The sequence below is a fragment of the Gigantopelta aegis genome, chromosome 9 (assembly GCF_016097555.1).
Source record: "Gigantopelta aegis isolate Gae_Host chromosome 9, Gae_host_genome, whole genome shotgun sequence".
NCBI lineage: Eukaryota > Metazoa > Mollusca > Gastropoda > Neomphalida > Peltospiridae > Gigantopelta > Gigantopelta aegis.
This window is the reverse complement of record NC_054707.1, coordinates 70,974,893-70,994,089: the sequence shown is the minus strand read 5'-3', so window position 1 is coordinate 70,994,089 and position 19,197 is coordinate 70,974,893. Positions and strand designations below refer to the sequence as shown.

At 35.1% G+C, this 19,197-nt stretch overlaps 1 protein-coding gene across 1 annotated transcript in view; it reads right to left on the bottom strand.

Annotated features, from left to right (window-relative positions):
* Positions 1–8,902: 8,902 nt before the first annotated feature.
* The window catches only part of LOC121380517 (dynamin-binding protein-like), an 86,713-nt gene continuing 76,418 nt past the window's right edge, over positions 8,903–19,197 (bottom strand). Inside the window, 4 exon segments of the mRNA XM_041509360.1 lie at positions 8,903–11,974; positions 13,080–13,309; positions 15,629–15,830; positions 16,919–17,110. Coding sequence (XP_041365294.1) covers positions 11,798–11,974; positions 13,080–13,309; positions 15,629–15,830; positions 16,919–17,110 — 801 coding nt within the window. The 3' untranslated portion in view covers positions 8,903–11,797.

Sequence of the window (19,197 nt, the reverse complement as noted above, 5' to 3'; positions counted from 1 at the left end):
TAGGAGTATCTGGCTCCTGTATGGTAGGAGTACCTGGCTCCTGTGAGGTAGTACATGGCTCCTGCATGGTAGGAGTACCTGGCTCCTGTAGGGTAGGAGTACCTGGCTCCTGCGTGGCAGGAGTATCTGGCTCCTGCGTGGCAGGAGTACCTTGGTCTTGCGTGGCAGGAGTACCTGGCTCCTGCGTGGTGGGAGTACCTGGCTCCTGCTAGGTAGGAGTACCTGGCTCCTGCTTGGTAGGAGTACCTGGCTCCTGTGTGGTAGGAGTACCTGGCTCCTGCTTGGTAGGAGTAGCCTGTGTGGTGGCAGTGAGTTTCTTCTCTCACTTAACCAATAAGTTTAAATTAAACTGAATGTAGTACATGGTGATTTTTCTTCTTTTAATTAACCAACCTCGGTGTCTGTGGTTCCAAGTTTTAAGTATCACCTACTGTTACAACTATGGTTCTATGTTTCAATGCAAAGGAAACATTTTGTTTGATTTTTGTTTTGTTTTGTTTGTTTTTTTTTGTTTTGTTTATTTTTATTTTGTTTGGGGGGAGGTTTGGTGTTTTTATTCACTTTTACTACCTCATGTCGTTGTGGTTGTACTTTGTGTTGTGTCTTGTTTATACCTACTCTAAAATAATTAGTACTTTTTTTTTTATATAGAGATGTGAAATTTTATGTATACATGTGTTAAAAATTATTACAGTTGTATTTATTATTATTTAGTGCAGAGAATCGTGAAAATTTAAGTTGTATTGGACGTCTTAATTATATAGCTAAGATTAATCATCAGAAACACAGTTTCCCGGCAGCCTAATAAATCCACTCCAACGTTGCTTTTCACCAGTATAATTCCATGTTTCTTCAGTATATCATTAATAAAAGAAAATTAAATACTGACTGAACAGGTGACTGGAATACTATTAAAATGCAGGGCTTCTAGATTATGGTAGCCCTACTCCCATGGCTAGTGATATTCAATGTTGGGCTAGTAAATACTATCGCCATGCCTGACAGCTAGTGAAAAGGAAAAGGTTGTCAAATGCTTCATTTAAGTCTATTTTGTAAATATGAATATCCTCCCAACCCCCAACCCCCAAATCTAAGGGGTTTTAAGCTCTATCTCCCTCTTTAGGAGACATATCCTATCATTATCATTGCTGTTAGTAAAATTGTATTTACTTAAAGTAGGGCTAGTGAATTTTTAATTGTGCTTGTAAATGTTTTAAATCACTGATCCCATGGCTAGTGGATTTTTATAAAAATTCCAGAAGCCCTGTGAAATGGCAAGTCAGCTTGCACCAACCTTTTGTTTTTATTTTTTAATGAATGACTTAATTATGTGCCTAGACCTAGACTAATAATGTTGTAAATTGTTGTATTTTACTTCATATTAATATTATTAGAGAAAATATATGTTTAATCACATTTGATATTAATTACCCGATTGTGTGTTTTATATTATAGATACTGTTGCTATTCGAATACTTTTTTGATGTCGTATTTTACATGTGACTGCATGTTATTCACATATTTTTTAATTAGTGTGAGATGGCTGTTTGCGGTGTTTATTCTGTAATCAGGTGCCTATTGGCAAAATATGATTAGTTACAAAGAGTTAATACCATATACGGCAGTTGAAGATTGGGAAATCCCAACCCAAAAGTTTGTTTTGTTTTGTATAATGACGCCACTGGAGCACATTGATTTATGACGGTTTATGTATATTCAGTCTGCCTATGGGAATGTGTATATAAAAGATCCCTTGCTGCTTTGTCAATAGGCGTAATCTATATGGCAACTGGTTGGACAACAAATACCCATCCTTTGATGTGTTGTTAAACAAATATTCCTTTCCTTTGTAGTGATTGATTGAAATTCAGTTCATATTACCTGTCTATTCCATAGAGAAGTAGACCGGGTAATGGCAATATCAGTTGTAATCCATGTAAAACTGTGTGGTGATTTGTTCACATCCCTATATAGCCATTTGACAGTGATGCTAATATGAATAAATGTTGTAATCCAGATTCGGGCACTAGTGTTAAATTCGTGCAAAAACCAGCCTGCCCCCGTACAAAAATGGGAGCTCATACACCTATGATTAAGTCAGTACATTGGCAGATCCACGGAGGATTGGGGATGTTTTGCAGGGTTCTGTGTGCACTCCACCCAAATTTGAAGTGCCCTTTTAAAAAAAGAATTTATCATCCACACTAAATTGTTCTAAAAATGCATCCATCAGCATCTTTATTTCAAACATTTCTAGGGAACATATACCCCAAAGCTGATTTCACTCCCTTTAAGAGCTTAGCTGATTTGCCTGCAACAAACTCAAGTTACATTTTTTAGAATTTGTTTTAACACCACCATGCCACCCCCAGTACCAAAAAAATATATATATCGATCGAATCCTGCAGTGCAAACTGCATGTTTGTGTCATTAAGAATTGAGAGTAGATTCTAAAATTTTATAAATAGGGCCCTGGCCAGGGCCAGTACTTATTAAAGTAGTCCAGACTCAATCTCTAATGATTTCACACACATACAATTTTTATGGCGTTGTCATGGCATTAGTGTCTCAGACTCTGTTAGAGTCTAGACTCTAAAAGTTTTATAAGCACCAGGCTTATGACAACGCTCTACAAACTGTATGTGTGTGATGTCACCTAGAGATTAAGTCTGAACTGTTATAAAGTTTTATAAACAGGGCCCTGGTCATCTTACCACATTGCTGTACTTCTGGCTCCAACTTTCAGTTTATTGCTTGGAATATTCATCTCTGTACGTCCAATTGGTTGTCTTAATAGGTCTGTAGTACTAGAAAGTCAGGACAGTGTCTTTATGTCACCGTTTAAGTTAGTAAAGATGGTTAAATGTCTTTTAAACTGTTACATTGGTTTCAAACAGCCCATTGGTCGAGTGGTTACGGTTGCACGCTTTCAAATGCCGTGCAGATTGATAAAGAGTAGGTTTGAATCCTGCCAATTGACACTTTGTGTTTTAAAATATTATGATGATACGTATGAAATAGAATGCTACACCAATGTCTATTACGGGGTAAATACCATTTATTTTACAACTTATTTAAAAATGTATTCAACTCACTTTCAAATGCCGTGCAGATTGATAAAGAGTAGGTTTGAATCCTGCCAATGGACACTTTGTGTTTTAAAATATTATGATGAAACCTATGAAATAGAATGCTACACCAATGTCTATTAAATACCATTTATTTTACAACTTATTTAAAAATGTATTCAACTCACTTTTGCTCATTAAGTTTTTAAAAACACTTCATAATAAAAGTAATATCTTAACCGCCACTCATGTAGTATTCTATTGTCTCCAGATAACTGAGGAAAAACTTTGGGCTGCAGAGTGCTCGATGAATGCTTATACACTCTAAAGTACACTACAGCCCATCAAATATGAATTAAGTTATTATTTCAAGCAAGAAACAAAAGTTTTTGGCAGAAATAGAGTAATATCTTCACTGAAATTTGTTATATGCTATTTATTTAAATCTGGGTATAATGTGCAATGATAATAGGATGTTTACTTCTTTTTTTCATTATTAGTTTTTAATGATTTTACCAGATGTTTCTTTCTCACATATTGCTTCTAACAGGCTTATAGAGACATTCAACTGGTCATGTAATAAAATGTAATACTGCAAGATATCTTGAAGTCCTAATATAGTGCTAGAAACATATGCACATCTATTAGTTATTACTGGTTTTAGTAGTGTGAATGTCATGACATACTGTTTCTATTTTTGTCTACATCTGATTGTTGATTAATCAAGCTATATAGATTTAATAATTAAAAATAAATATACAGAACATTAACATTATTCATGTATTTGGGTTTTCTTCTTCCTTAGCACAAGTTCATTGGGCACAAGAATATAAGCTACGACATGTGCTGAATGAACCAAATCCCAGCATTAGTTCCAACCTAGAGGCCTATTTCACAAAACATAAGTTTCAGTCTGCGACTAGCAGTTATACCTGTCGTACGTTTAGACATTTGGCATCTATTTCACACCGAAAATTACATCTTTAAAGAAGATGGAGCCTTTTAAAGTTAGTTTGTTTTTTGTTTAACGACAGCACATTGATTTATTGATCTCCGGCTATTGGATGTAAAGCATAGTCTTAGAGAGGAAACCTACATCTTTCACATATAGCAGCAAGGGATCTTTTATATACACCATCCCACAAACAGGATAACACATACCACAGCCTTTGAAATACCAGTTGTGGAGGACTGGCTGGAATGAGAAATAGGCCTACCGACTGAGATCGAACCTAGACCGACCACAAATCAAGCTGGGCCACGTCCTGGCTCTGGATTATTTTAAGGACAAAAGGAAAGGAAATACTATTATGTGTACTTCTAACTATATTAGTTGTACTGTTAGTGGTAATAAGAATTGTGGTTTAGTCGTAGATTTAGGTTTACTTGCAAAACTAGGCTTACGGTGTTTTGTGAAACTGGGCCCATGAGGATGATTGGAAATTAATGTTGGTTTATCTGATCATCAGAATTTTTTTTAACCCAGTTAAGCATCTACCCAGTGAAAAATGCAGAGCTAAAATTTAACCTGGATTACTTAATTTCACCAACTCTGTGGGATGGTGCATATAAAAGATCCTTTGCTGCTAATTAAAAAAGAGTAGCTCATGAAGTGGCGACAGCGGGTTTCTTCTCTCAATGTCTGTATTGTCCTTAAACATATGTCCGATGCCATATAATTGTAAATAAAATGTGTCGAGTGTGTCGTTAAATAAAATATTTTCTTCCTTCCTTAATGTCACCAAGCACTTGAAATTGTATGATGTCAAAGGCCAGGAACACTAATAGTCTAGACTACTACATGTGTGTCATGTTTTGGAGGTTTGCATTTAAAAAAAAAACATTACTACTTTTGGAATAACTATTTAAAAAATTATTTATATCCCAGAGAAACATGAATCCACTGTTGGCATTTTTTTTCCTTCACAATTTTGGTGGTCATCTTAAAATCCTTATGGCTGCCAATATTATGGTGGAAAAAAATAACAACAATGGATTTATTCATGTTAGGCATGCAAAGAAGCTTAATACACTAAAACTATGAGTAAATTACACATCCAAATTGTAACGTGCATTATTTTACTACTTTGTGTAGACTCGAACACAGATTTACCATGTTAAAACACTGTCTGTCTAGATGCTGTAATATAAAGTTTAACCCACTGCACCTGCTATTTTCACAATTGGTTTCTAACATATGCTAATTTTATGCACAGTAAGTGGAAGGTAGTATATGTAAGGTCTCCACGAGTCCCAAATATTGGGACTCGAGTACTCTCGAGTCAAACTCGACCCAGACCAGAATACCCGACACTTAAAACTAGATGATGATATTAAGGAATAAAGTAAAATAGCATTATGCATCTTAATTCCAGCACTGAACATGAATGCCAAATCATGCCATTCCACACATTCTCACAGCCCTATAATGTAACTGGCGGCAAGCATATGGCAAAATTACATTAAAAAGATATGAGAGCGCTTCTCATTACATGGGTACTAGAGTCCTGTGAATGGACTAAAGTCTTGCTACACTCTGCCCGTGCCAGAGTACTCATGGAGACTCTAAATAAATGTAAGGTAACTACAAGAAGACAATAACAGGAGGGAGATCTAGCAGTTAGTATACAGTGCTAGCCCAAGATTTGCGACTGGTAAAGGATCAATTGCCCTTAATGGGCTCTGGGTTTTTCAGCTGTCAGGCTATTAAAATCAGTGGTTTTGGGGGTTAAGTGCAAATAACAGTTTAAAGTTTGTTCCATTTAATGACACTACTAGAGCACACTGATTTATTAATCACTCCCCCTCTTTCCCTGTTGTAGTGCTCAGATGTCTGGAAATTACATATCTGAACACCTGAAAATCAACATACAGGTTCGGGTCCATCCCTCGGGTAAAAAGTAAAGTTTGTTTTATTTAACGACGCCATTAGAGCACACTGATTTTTTATCTTATCATCGGCTATTGGACGTCAAACATATGGTCATTCTGACACTGTTTTTGAGAGGAAACCTGCTGTCACCACATAGGCTACTCTTTTACAACAGGCAGCAAGGGATCTTTTATTTGCGCTTCCCACAGGCAGGATAGCACAAACCATGGTCTTTGTTGAACCATTTATGGATCACTGGTCGGTGCAAGTGGTTTAGACCTACCCATTGAGCCTTGCGGAGCACTCACTCAGGCTTTGGAGTCAGTATCTGGATTAAAAATCCCATGCCTCGACTGGGATCCAAACCCAGTACCTACCAGCCTGTAGGCCGATGGCCTAACCACGATGCCACCAAGGTCGGTCATCTCTCGGGTCAATGCAATGACACTGGGCCCCGCTTTCAAATATACCCCGCAGGCTCCAACATGCTACAATAATTTACAGAACTAATTTCAGAACAAAGCATAAGCCACACTGAACACACAAAAGATATGACAGGATTTATTTAATTTCAGTATGAATAAATAGCATTTTAAGTGATGACAACGAAAAAGTTGTATTTACAATGAATTTGACAATTAAATTTGTATTATGTCAAATATTTGCAGTAGTTGTAAAATAAATCATCTATGAAAAAATAAAATGTACATCAGTTTAGAAACGGACTTTGACAGGACAACGTGAACAAATAAATAACAGAGCACATTCAAGGTGTCATGGAAGCTCTTTATGGGACAAATATTGCATATAAAATATTTAGCAGGGTATTAACTATAAACAGAAAACTGCTTGTCAAATGGGTTATATAGACCACACATGCTCACTCGCACACACAACACTTTTGCATACACACACATAAAACAACATAAAATACATAAATTTGTATACATAAAAAGGGAGAAGACGAAAGTGATCATTATACAGGGTGCCCTTTATAGGAGAGTTTGAATTTAGCAAAAGGCTGCTCATTCAATGTAGTAGGCTACAATAAACATCTTCCTAAAGAATGTAAATAATTAGCAATGAAATCAGGCAAATGTAACTGGTGCAAGACAACTAAAAATAGCCAATGAAATTTGTCAGTTAACTACTTTATTTTATCTTACATGTATGTTTTGTTTTTAAGAACAAGATCAGTTTTAACTGGGACAAATAAAATTGACAGCAGCAGTAGTTGGCTTTAGATGGACTTTACCACCCACTTTGGGTTGTACACTAAAAAAACTCGACTCTTGGGACACTCGAAGCTGGTGAATCCAGTACCGGTAAAGATTGTTGTTTAAAAACGTACCAAACTCACTTTCGCTTGTTAAGATACATTTTAAAACAACTTGTTGTGAGATAAATGGTATCTAATGGCCACTCATGTATTATTCTCCATATTAGAAATGTCACATATTAAAACCAAATATATATATATATATTTAATTTTTTTTACTAAATGTACTTTTCTTCGTATTGGGTTTAGAATTTTATAATAATACCACATAGCATAACAACTTATGTCAGTTGCTACATTTTTGCAGGTTTGCAGCTGCAATTGGTGAAGTGAAATAAGTGATTTAACTTACTAGTAAATGACATGCACAACACTTTTCACAATAATGATAGTGTTCTTCTCAGCTAAGTGTAACATGTTAAGTTCTGTTCAATATATAAACATTTTAACAGTATCCACAGAATGTAAACATTATTTCTTAAACATTAATACAACAACTGAGTATTATTTTGCCTAACTTGAACAATCAGGATAACAGAAATTTGTAGATTACATTTTTTTCCACAAATTGACTTTTTTGGGGGTACATTTTTTAGTAAGCATGATAGATTATTTACTTAGGTACTTACTTACCGTCTTAGTGCCTTGTGGCACATAAGGCCCACACAAGATCTCGCCAAACTACTCTGTCTTGGGCATGATAGATAGTAGACAACAGGGCTTCTAGATTATGGTAGCCCCACTCCCATGGCTAGTGATATTCAATGTTGGGCTAGTAAATAACTACTATTGCCATGCCCGACGGCTAGTGAATTGTTTTTGTCAAATGTTGCAGTTGTCTATTTTGTAAACATGAATATCATGCCCCCCCCCCCCCCCCCCCCCCAATGCTAGTTTTTTAAAGTTATATCTCTCTCTTTAGGTGACATATCCAATTTTTACTATTATTTAGTAAAATTTTGTTAACTTAAAATAAAGTAGGGCTAGTGAATTTTAATCATGGCCAGTAAAATTTTTAAATCACTGATCCCATGGCTAGTGAATTTTATATAAATTCTCGAAGCCCTGAGACAACAATTTGATTTACTGATAACAAATATTACGTCACCACACCACCATTTGTCATGTCATAACTTGTATAACTTGCTTAATATAATCCGGTTTAGAAAATAGTTCCTCATAAAATAAAAACTACAAAAGTCTGATATATGCCTTTTGAAATCTTTCTTTGCCAATCACAAGTAGATTGACTTCTGTAGTATTTAAATGGTTTGAAGTTACTTGTTATATGTAATACTAACTGATACCATCTGTGTAAGCGGTATACTACATGTTGTAGCTATCACTTGTATAACAGTAACACGAGGCAGTGCTCTGGCATGAGGGTGGTTAACTGAAACTGTTTGTGGTCGACTTACAATGTATGTTGATGTTTTACACTGTACTTGTCAAGGGAGAGCACACCCTATAACTAACAGTCACACAGGGACGGGACGTAGCCCAGTGGTAAAGCGCTCGCTCAATGCGCGGTCGGTCTGGGATTGATCCCCGTCGGTGGGCCCATTGCGCTATTTCTCGCTCCAGCCAGTGCACCACGACTGGTATATCAAAGGCCATGGTATGTGCTATCCTATCTATGGGATGGTGCATATAAAAGATCCCTTGCTGTTAATCGAAAAAGAGTAGACCATGAAGTGGTGACAGCAGGTTTCCTCCCTCAATATCTGTGTGGTCCTTAACCATATGTCCAACGCCATATAACCGTAAATAAAATGAGTTGAGTGCGTTGTTAAATAAACCATTTCCTTTAATAGTCACATGACTCTCTAGATAGACTTGTATTTTTTGCAGAATATATTCTGACAGAAATTATATTGAACTGCATGGAGTAAAGTTTGTTTTGTTTAATGACACCACTAGATCACATTGATTTATTAATCATTGGTTATTGGATGTCAAACATTTGGTAATTCTGACATATAGTCTTAGAAAGGTAACCCGATCCATTTTTCCATTAGTGTGATAAGCATTAGATTGGAGGTTTCAGTAAGATCTCAACCATACATTCAAGTAGCATGTAGTTCAAAAGTCTGGAGATGCTGCTAAAAGCTTGAGGTTGGATTTATTTTTAGAAGGATGAACCCAGATCATTTCTGGAATAACCTTAAAAACAGTTAGAAACTGCAAACTGTGTAAAAAATACTCTTATCCAGTGTTCAACAGCAGGTACTGGCTATACTACACCATAACGATTTATACAGGTATAAATATAATCATGCATATAATTTTTATTCTGATATCCTAATTTCATTATATGGTACCTGACCATAAAAAACAAAACCCTGTTAATTAAACAATGGATCAAGACTCCCAATCAGATGCCCAGCATTGATTACATGGGACTTAACACTGTAATCTGATGCCGGACATTTATAAACAGATGCCAGACATTAACAATTCCAGACATTAACAATGCCATACATGCACTAACATTTGTAGTACCTCTTGTACATGTACTAGTACAAATGTAAATGTACCAGACATTCAAAATCCATTCACTAATTGTTGACTATTAAAATAAAATAAGGAACAAAAACAAAACAATACCAGACATCACAGCATTCACCATCTAGTGCATAACAATAAAATGTGATACTTAACACACTGAAAATATGATATCTAACATTGAAAATATGATATCTTAACATTGAAAATATGATGTCTAACACTGAAAATATGATGTCTAACATTGAAAATATGATACCTTACATTCAAAACTTAAACCAATTACTGAAAAATAAGACTGAAATGAAAACTATCAAGAAAATACTGAAATAGTGAACGAGAAAAAAGTTCAAACTTAAAAATTAATGACCAACCTTTTTTCACAAGAAAATAAATTCAAAGAATCTTTTATTAAAACTTGCAAATGGAAAGTAGACATTGCAATGAAGGTAATATTACAATAAGAAAGCACAAGACTTTAGAAGGTACATGTATCAACAAAAACACAACTAGACTAATAAAATATTGTATTTGGTGGTGAAAACCGTGAAAATGGACCACAGTCAAGGCTATTTATAGGAGAAGACCAGTAAAAGCGTCATTCACTGACGATTAAGGCCTCATGATGGTGAAGGATTACAATACACACATATATCACAGAAGTAAAACAGTTATTGCTTAGCCCAAGTGAACACAAACTGTTATCTTATATTATTTAATAACCCTACGGTAATACTCATATTTACATGGAATATAAAGTATAAAATAATACACCTGGCTGCAATTTCAAAACATTCAAAACGTAAGCATACCCAGAAATGCTAAGCTCCACAATATCCAGATATGATACTTTTCAAAGGGTACTCAGATGGGCAACTCTCCAGTGCATCCAGCTGTTGAAACTCTTCGAATTACCCACCGATTATCCAAATCTGAGACTATTCGTGGATCCAACAAGTACCCAGAATTGCTACTCCTCATGTATCCAACAAGTACCCAGATATGACATTCTTCATATATCAAACGAGTACCCAGATATGACATTATTTGTATATCAAATGAATACTCAGATATGCTACTCTTCTGGTATCCAACAAGTACCCAGATATGACATTCTTCATATATCAAATGAGTACCCAGACATGACATTCTTTGTATACCAAACAAGTACTCCGATATGCTACTCCTTATGTATCCAATGAGTACCCAGATATGACATTCTTCATATATCAAACAACTACTCAGATACAACACTGTACCTGTGTCCAAACAGGTACCCAGATATGACACTGTTCATGTATCCAAACAGTATCCAGACATGATACTTTCTGAAGTATCTACATATGATACTCAAATTACCCATTTATTACCCAGATATGTTACTCTCAAATGTATTTGCATAGGACACTCTTTGAAGTACCCAGATACGCTAGAAGAACAGTCCTAAGGATGCAATTACAGTATTTTACAGTCCAATGCACACTGATAAGATACATTCCAATTGATACATACACAGATATCAAACTCTCTGAAGGACTAAAACATTGTCTTAAGGATCATTTAAACTGTGATGTCAATTCAGTTGTAGAGATACTTTGGTGACACTTAGAAAAGGTAGACTTCAATGTATTCAGATATACATACTTTTCATACTCTGATATTTCGCACTCCAAACTATGCAGATATGCTAGTAAACTATAAAATTTGTCTTAAAGCACAATTTAAACTCTAATGCTAGTTTGAGGTGGGAATTCAAATCAGTTGTTTTATGCTCAAATATCAGTGACATTGACCTGACACAAAAGCTCAAGTGTGAAGATATAAGCTGGAAGCAACTGTAAACAAAAATAATACTGTAACTTTAGCTGTTTGGTTTGGCTCATAACTAACTATACTGCAGTACTTTTACATGTTGTACGGATAGTCATAACAAACATAATGATGCATTCAGGGAAAGCTTGCAATTTCCACTCCTGTCTGATTCATAACCATTCTGTAACACTTTCTCAAGTAATACCAACAGCATAACAAAAATATTCCTGTCACAACAAGATACAGAGAAGCTGGCTGACGTCACATTTTGCGTAGATATGCCGAGGGTGTGTATCCCATGTGTCCATCAGCGTCCACGTACCACCATTCTGTGTTTCCCTCCAGATCACTTTTTGACAGCACGGTCACCACCTGTCCTTCAAACAGCGATACCTCAGTTTGACTGCGGGCATCAAATGCAAACTCGGCACAATAATACTGAAAAAAAAGAGAACGAAAAACAAAAGTGTACATAATACATGTATATGCTAGTAAACTATAGAATTTGTCTTAAAGCACAACTTATAATGTGTAATGTATTTTTTAAAATGTTTGTAAAGTCTTCATCAAAATGCTGCTGATGTTGTTGTCAATAATATATTACACGAAATAAGAAAATATTGTTTAAAGCTATCCAATTTCAAAAACAAATTTAAATGACTAAATTTTTCACTTGCACAATGCCTGCTTCCTCAGGAATAATAAAATAGAAGACTGTGTATACATAACAAAAACCAGGAAATCAGGGAATGTTTTATTTAACGACGTACTCAACACATTTTTATTTACGGTTATATGGCGTCAGACATATGGTTAAGGACCACACAGATATTGAGAGAGAAAACCCGCTGTCGCCACTTCATGGGCTACTCTTTTCGATTAGCAGCAGCAAGGGATCTTATATATGCACCATCCCATAGACAGGATAGCACATACCATGGCCTTTGATATACCAGTCATGGTGCACTGGCTAGAGCGAGAAATAATCCAATGGGTCCACCGACGGAGATCAATCCCAGACCGACCATGCATCAAGCGAACACTTTACCACTGGGCTACGTCCCGCCCTATATGATAAAAACAGACTAAAGACAAGTAAATAAAACTAAACAACGTAATTTGGCCATTACAGTCCAAGCCGAGATGAAAACAGACTAAAGACAAGTAAATAAAACTAAACAACGTAATTTGGCCATTACAGTCCAAGCCGAGATGAAAACAGACTAAAGACAAGTAAATAAAACTAAACAACGTAATTTGGTAATTACAGTCCAAGCCAAATTAAAAAGCAAGAGAAAAGAAATCAATCAATAATTACTGATGGGAACCAATTCAGACAAAGAGGAACATAAAAAACCCAATCCAAAGCAGTTCATGATAAATCGCAAAGCAGAATTTCGTGTAATAATCATCCCTAATATTATGAAACCCCTCAAAACAGGACATTTCTAATGGCCGCTTTTTAAATATCAATACAAAAGTCTCTTTTTTTTTTATCCTGTGGGTGTCCAGTTTAGAGGGAATTAACTGTACATGTGTTTACCTCATGTTGCTGAACCGGTTCCGGTTCTGGTGTAACTGGCAGCTGTGGATACATTGCCGGTTCAAACGAGGAGACGGATGTAGTGTCGCTTGCTGTGTCACCCATCAGGGAACCAGTGAGGAGGCTGTCAACCCCGTCTCCTAGAACCAGACTGTTCAGACTTCCAGCCGGGGACACACTCTCAATGGTCCACGGAACCAACAGTCGTTTTGGAAAGAATCCTTTTATGGCTATATAAATAATAATAGTCAAGTCATTTGAATACACATCAATTACATATATAAATACACATTTATTACATACCTATTCAAACTTACTATAGTGATAAAGATATTTTCAAACTGTGTGATAAATTTATCTTGTATTACACATATGTGCGATCTGGACTGGAACTTGTAAATGGGGAATTCCCTTTTTATTTTATTGGCATTAGCACCTTTTTATTACTGATGTCATGTTTGATTTACAAATTACATCACATCGTATTTGAAACATTACACAATATTGCCGAAAAGTATGATTCTTAAATTTAAATTTAGATTTAAAAAATTGAAAAACATTTTTGTAAAAAATAAAAGAAGGTATGTAATAAATACAGAACTTCACATACTTTGTTTTCGTTTCCTATTTATTACTACCGGTCTCGCGGTATATATCATTGTGCAAAATTAATTCGTGCAATAAATAGGAAGCGAAAACAACGAACATGTATATAAAGTTCTGTATACATACATGTATTATATAGAGCAAAATCAATCAGCAACCATTTTGGTAAAAATTATTTATAACAACAAAAACAATCATAAGCATACAAATGTCATAACATGTATATGCATTACATTTTAGAAAGACATGTTCTCTAATGCTATTTTTTTCAAAACTTAATTTAGTGTTCACAAGGCAATAAATAGTTAATGCCACCCCAGGACATCCTGTATAACGTACTAATGTGTTGCAAGTTGGTTAATAGCCGTTCAGGTTCCTTTGTTTATCATAATAATCTGTTATCAATATTATACACTGAACACAGGCATTCTAGATTATGGTAGCTCCACTCCCATGGCTAGTGATATTCAATGTCGGGCTCGTAAATAACTACTATTGCCATGCCCGAAAGCCAGTTGAAAACAATTGGTCAAATGTTGCAGTTAAGTCTGGTTTGTAAATATGAATATCCTTCCCCCACCCCAAACCTCCAATGTTAGTGTTTTTAAGCTGTATCTCCCTTTTTAGGTGACATATCTGATTATTACTATTATTTAGTAAAACTGTATTAACGTAAAGTAAAGTAGGGCTAGTGAATTTTGAATCGTAGCTAGTAAATGTTTTAAATCACTGATACCATGGCTAGTGGATTTTATAAAAATTCTAGAAGCACTGCTGAACAAAAGAAAAAGTCATAGCAATTTATAAACTGCTGGTAAAATTACAGCCATCAATGTGTTTGTTCAAGCTGTCTTTTCGCCCATTGGGCTATTTCTCATTCCAGCCAGTGCTCCACAACTGGTGTAACAAATGCTGTCCTATGTACTATCCTGTCTGTGGGATGGTGCATATAAAAGATCCCTTGCTGCTAATCAAAAAGGGCAGCGACAGCAGGTTTCCTCACTCAATATCTGTGTGGTCCTTAACCATATGTCTGATGCCATATAACCGTAAATAAAATGTGTTGAATGTGTCGTTAAATGAAACATTTCCTTCCTTCTAGCTGTCTTTAGCACAATGTACCACTGGGTTCTACAAGGTAAACGTAACATGTAGTCTATACTAAATTCGTGCTTAGTAGTATTATATTCGAATAGCTGCAAATGAATAAACTGATTATTAATTTTTGTTGTGATACAAAAACATTTAGCAAACATTAATTATCATGATTTTTATCATCCTATATTCAAGTATTGAATTTCAATGTACCAAGTTCTCTCTCCTTACCAATCAATCAATGAGCAATTATCTGGAATACTCAAACAGTTACAAACTTAATTTGGTGCTGAGCCCTTCTTAAGTAGTTAATTTGTTGAAATAAACACTGTCATTTCAACACTGAACTTGTTCTTGACTGAATTTATCATATACTCTTTCACTATTTTGACTGCCAAAGCATGAATCCTTGTTTGTCAGTAAATAATTATCTTGAACAACATGCATAAAACACATTCCACATAATACGTTTACAATGATTGCTAAATACACCCACTTCCATCATCAATAAACCACTTCTCCTTGTTACATGCATAATACACATTCCACACAATACGTTTCCAACGATTGCCAAATACACCCACTTCCATCATCAATAAACCATTTCTCCTTGTTACATGCATAATACACATTCCACACGATACGTTTACAACGATTGCCAAATACACCCACTTCCATCATCAATAAACCACTTCTCCTTGTTACATGCATAATACACATTCCACACGATACGTTTACAACGATTGCTAAATACACCCACTTCCATCATCAATAAACCACTTATCCTTGTTACATGCATAATACACATTCTACACGATACGTTGACAATGATCGCCAAATACACCCACTTCCATCATCAATAAACCACTTCTCCTTGTTGCCCATCGGATCCTGCTCCTTGATAAGTCCGACCATGTGTCCTTCATTCAGAGACATTTCCATCACGTCTGCAGCCTTGTGCGTGGTCGACACGCGGTACAGCTTGTCAGCCGGGTACACCTGGCGGAGGTAAACACGCTGGCTGTCACTCTGTGGGCTCTGTGGAGCTGCCTTGAACAAACAACACACATATGTTACGCAATCACTCTAAGTGAGCTCCAAAATGTATATATACAGTGAATGAAATCTCTCAAAACCGGACCTTCTAACAACCAGAATTCCCTCAAAACTGGACCTTCTAACAACCAGAATTCCCTCAAAACCAGACTTTTTTCATGGTCCCTGTTTAAATAGCTGTGGAGAAGAGAACCTCTGTAAACCGGATACCTCTTAAAACTGGACTTTTAACTTAGTCCCGAGCGTGTCCGGTTTAGAAAAGTTTCACTGTACCTGTATACTGTTACTACAGTGTTTCTTGCCAGAAAGAAATTTTTGGGTATGGCGCTATGGAACTGAATGCAACCACAGTCAACAATGGGTATGGGGGGCCTCTCCCAGAAAGAAAATGGGTTACGTTTAGGGTTAGGGTTAAGAAAAATCATACAGTAATGATAAGAGTAATTAATTTTGTCAAAGTGTTAACTTAAAAAAATTAAATCCACACAAAAATTTGGGTATGGCACCATACCCGTTTTACCGTCTGGCAGAAACCACATATTAGGTGATTGGTAATACAGCTCTATTTTTCTATATTAATTGAGGCCATAACTTGTTTTCAAAAGTATAATTCTACATTTTGTCTGAGAGTGATGTCTGTCATATGTTTTAAGTCTTAAGTTGACGCTCATTCTTGAAGCTAGCAAAAAATGTATAAACTTTGCTGAACCTAAATAAATATTTATTTTTAATGTAATTATCTCAATGAAAAAATTAAATAAAGTCACAAAAACAATGAGTTTATCAAATGTAGGACTTATATATAGTTGTGATAAGAAATGTGACATGAATGTCAACTTTATAAGTAACTAAATGTAGGAAAATTTTACACCATAAGAACAAGGAAGAAAGGATGAGAACACAATTAAATATTTATTGAGATATTTAGAGCAGTCCATTGGAAAAGGTGGGGGGGGTTAAGGTATACTATTAGTGAGAGGTTGTGTTACAGTATAGGACAAAAAATAAACCTTCACAAACAACCGAAGAAGAGGATTTTATCAAGCCAGTGATAGCCTGTATATAAACTATAAAATGTTTACCATATTGGGTTTTGTCATGGTGGTATCCCAGGACATTCTCTTCTGTTTCTTGTCCATCTTGTTCAGGGTGTCCAGCTTGGGGTTGAATCCCCTCGGGATGAAAGACAGGAGTGAAACCTTGTCAAGCTCGGCTGTGTGTCTCACATTGAATGTTTCCATAATACTGTCCTCGGTACCCAGTAGCAATGGTAACTGTAAAATTAACAGTTCAATACAAAGTATCAACAGTTCAATACAAAGAAACAATACTGTCTTTGGTACCCAGTAGCAATGGTAACTGTAAAATTAACAGTCCAATACAAAGTATTAACAGTCCAATACACAGAAACAATACTGTTTTTTATACCAAATAGCAATGGTAAATGTAAAATTAAGAGTCCAATACAAAGTATTAACAGTCCAATACAAAGAAATAATACTGCCTTCAATATCCAATAGCCATGGCAACTGTAAAATTAAGTCCAAAACAAATTAACAGTCAAATACAAAGAAACAATACTGTCTTCAATACTAGTACTCAGTAGCCATTGAAACTGTAAAATTAACAATCCAATACAAAATATTAACAGTCTAATACAAAGAAACAATACTGTTTTCAATATTCAGTAGCCATGGTAACTGTAAAATTAACAATCCAATACAAAATATTAAGTCCAATACAAAGAAATAATACTGTCATCAATACCCAGTAGCAATGGTAACTGTAAAACAATAGTGCATTAACAGTCTAATACAAAGAAACAATACTGTCTTCAATACTCAGTAGCCATGGTAACTAAAATTAACAATCCAATACAAAATATTAACAGTCCAATACAAAGAAATAATACTGTCCTCAATACCCAGTAGCAATGGTAATGGTAAAACAATAGTGCATTAACAGTCTAATACAAAGAAACAATACTGTCTTCAATACTCAGTAGCCATGGTAACTGTAAAATTAACAATCCAATACAAAATATTAACAGTATAATACAAAGAAACAATACTGTCTTCAATACTCAGTAGCCATGGTAACTGTAAAATTAACAATCCAATACAAAATATTAACAGTCCAATACAAAGAAATAATACTGTCCTCAATACCCAGTAGCAATGGTAACAGTAAAGCAATAGTGCATTAACAGTCTAATACAAAGAAACAATACTGTCTTCAATACTGAGTAGCCATGGTAACTGTAAAACAATAGTGCATTAACAGTCTAATACAAAGAAACAATACTGTCTTCAATACTCAGTAGCCATGGTAACTGTAAAACAATAGTGCATTAACAGTCTAATACAAAGAAACAATACTACAAGTATCTTCGGGACCCAGTAGTAATGGTATCTGTAAAACATAATCATTATGGTATTCTAACAGTCCAATACAAAGAAATAATACTGCCTTTGATACCCAGTAGCAATGGTAACTGCAAAACATAATGGCATATTATAAGTCCAATATAAAACTAATAATACTGTCTTCAGTACCCTGTAGTAACAGTAACTGCAAAAAGTAACAGTGTATTAGCAGTCTAATGCAAAGAAATAATATTGTCTTTGGTACTCAATAGTAAGTGTAACTGTAAAATATAATGGTGTATTAACAGTAATAAAAAAAACAAAAAACAATACAGTAGTAACAGTAACTGTAAAACATAATGGCATATATTAACAGCTGAATACAAATAAAAAATACAATTTCTGTACCCAGAAGTAACAGTAACTGTCAAATGTAATAGCGTATTAACAGTCTAATACAAAAAACATACAGTCTTTGGTACCCAGCAGTAATTAACTGTAAAATATAAAAGTATATTAACAGTCCAAAACAAAGAAATAATATTGTCTTCTGTACCCAGAAAACAATCATTATGGTAACTGTAAAATATAAGGACTTATTAAATATACAATATAAAAAAAAAGTCTGCAGTAATCAGTAATCATGGATAACTGTAAAATACATTAGCATATTAACAGTGCAATACAAAGGCATGTTAAAGCTGCTAGCTACAAGTTAACAGTCTCCTAGCTATTATTTAGCATTATCCAAAAATGCAATTTTGAATTCAGCATCCCCAAAAACATTAACATAATTATCTACTATATCTGCACTGTTGCTATGAATGAGGAATACCATGTAGCTTTCTTAATTTAGCATCCCACTAAACCTGTAAACATAAGTACAGTAGAATCTCATTGGCTCGAACGCTCAACCGTCGAATCTACCATTATTCTCGAACAAAGAACAATGTCCCGATTTTTTCTCTCTATTAAAACCTTTTATTTTGGTGCTG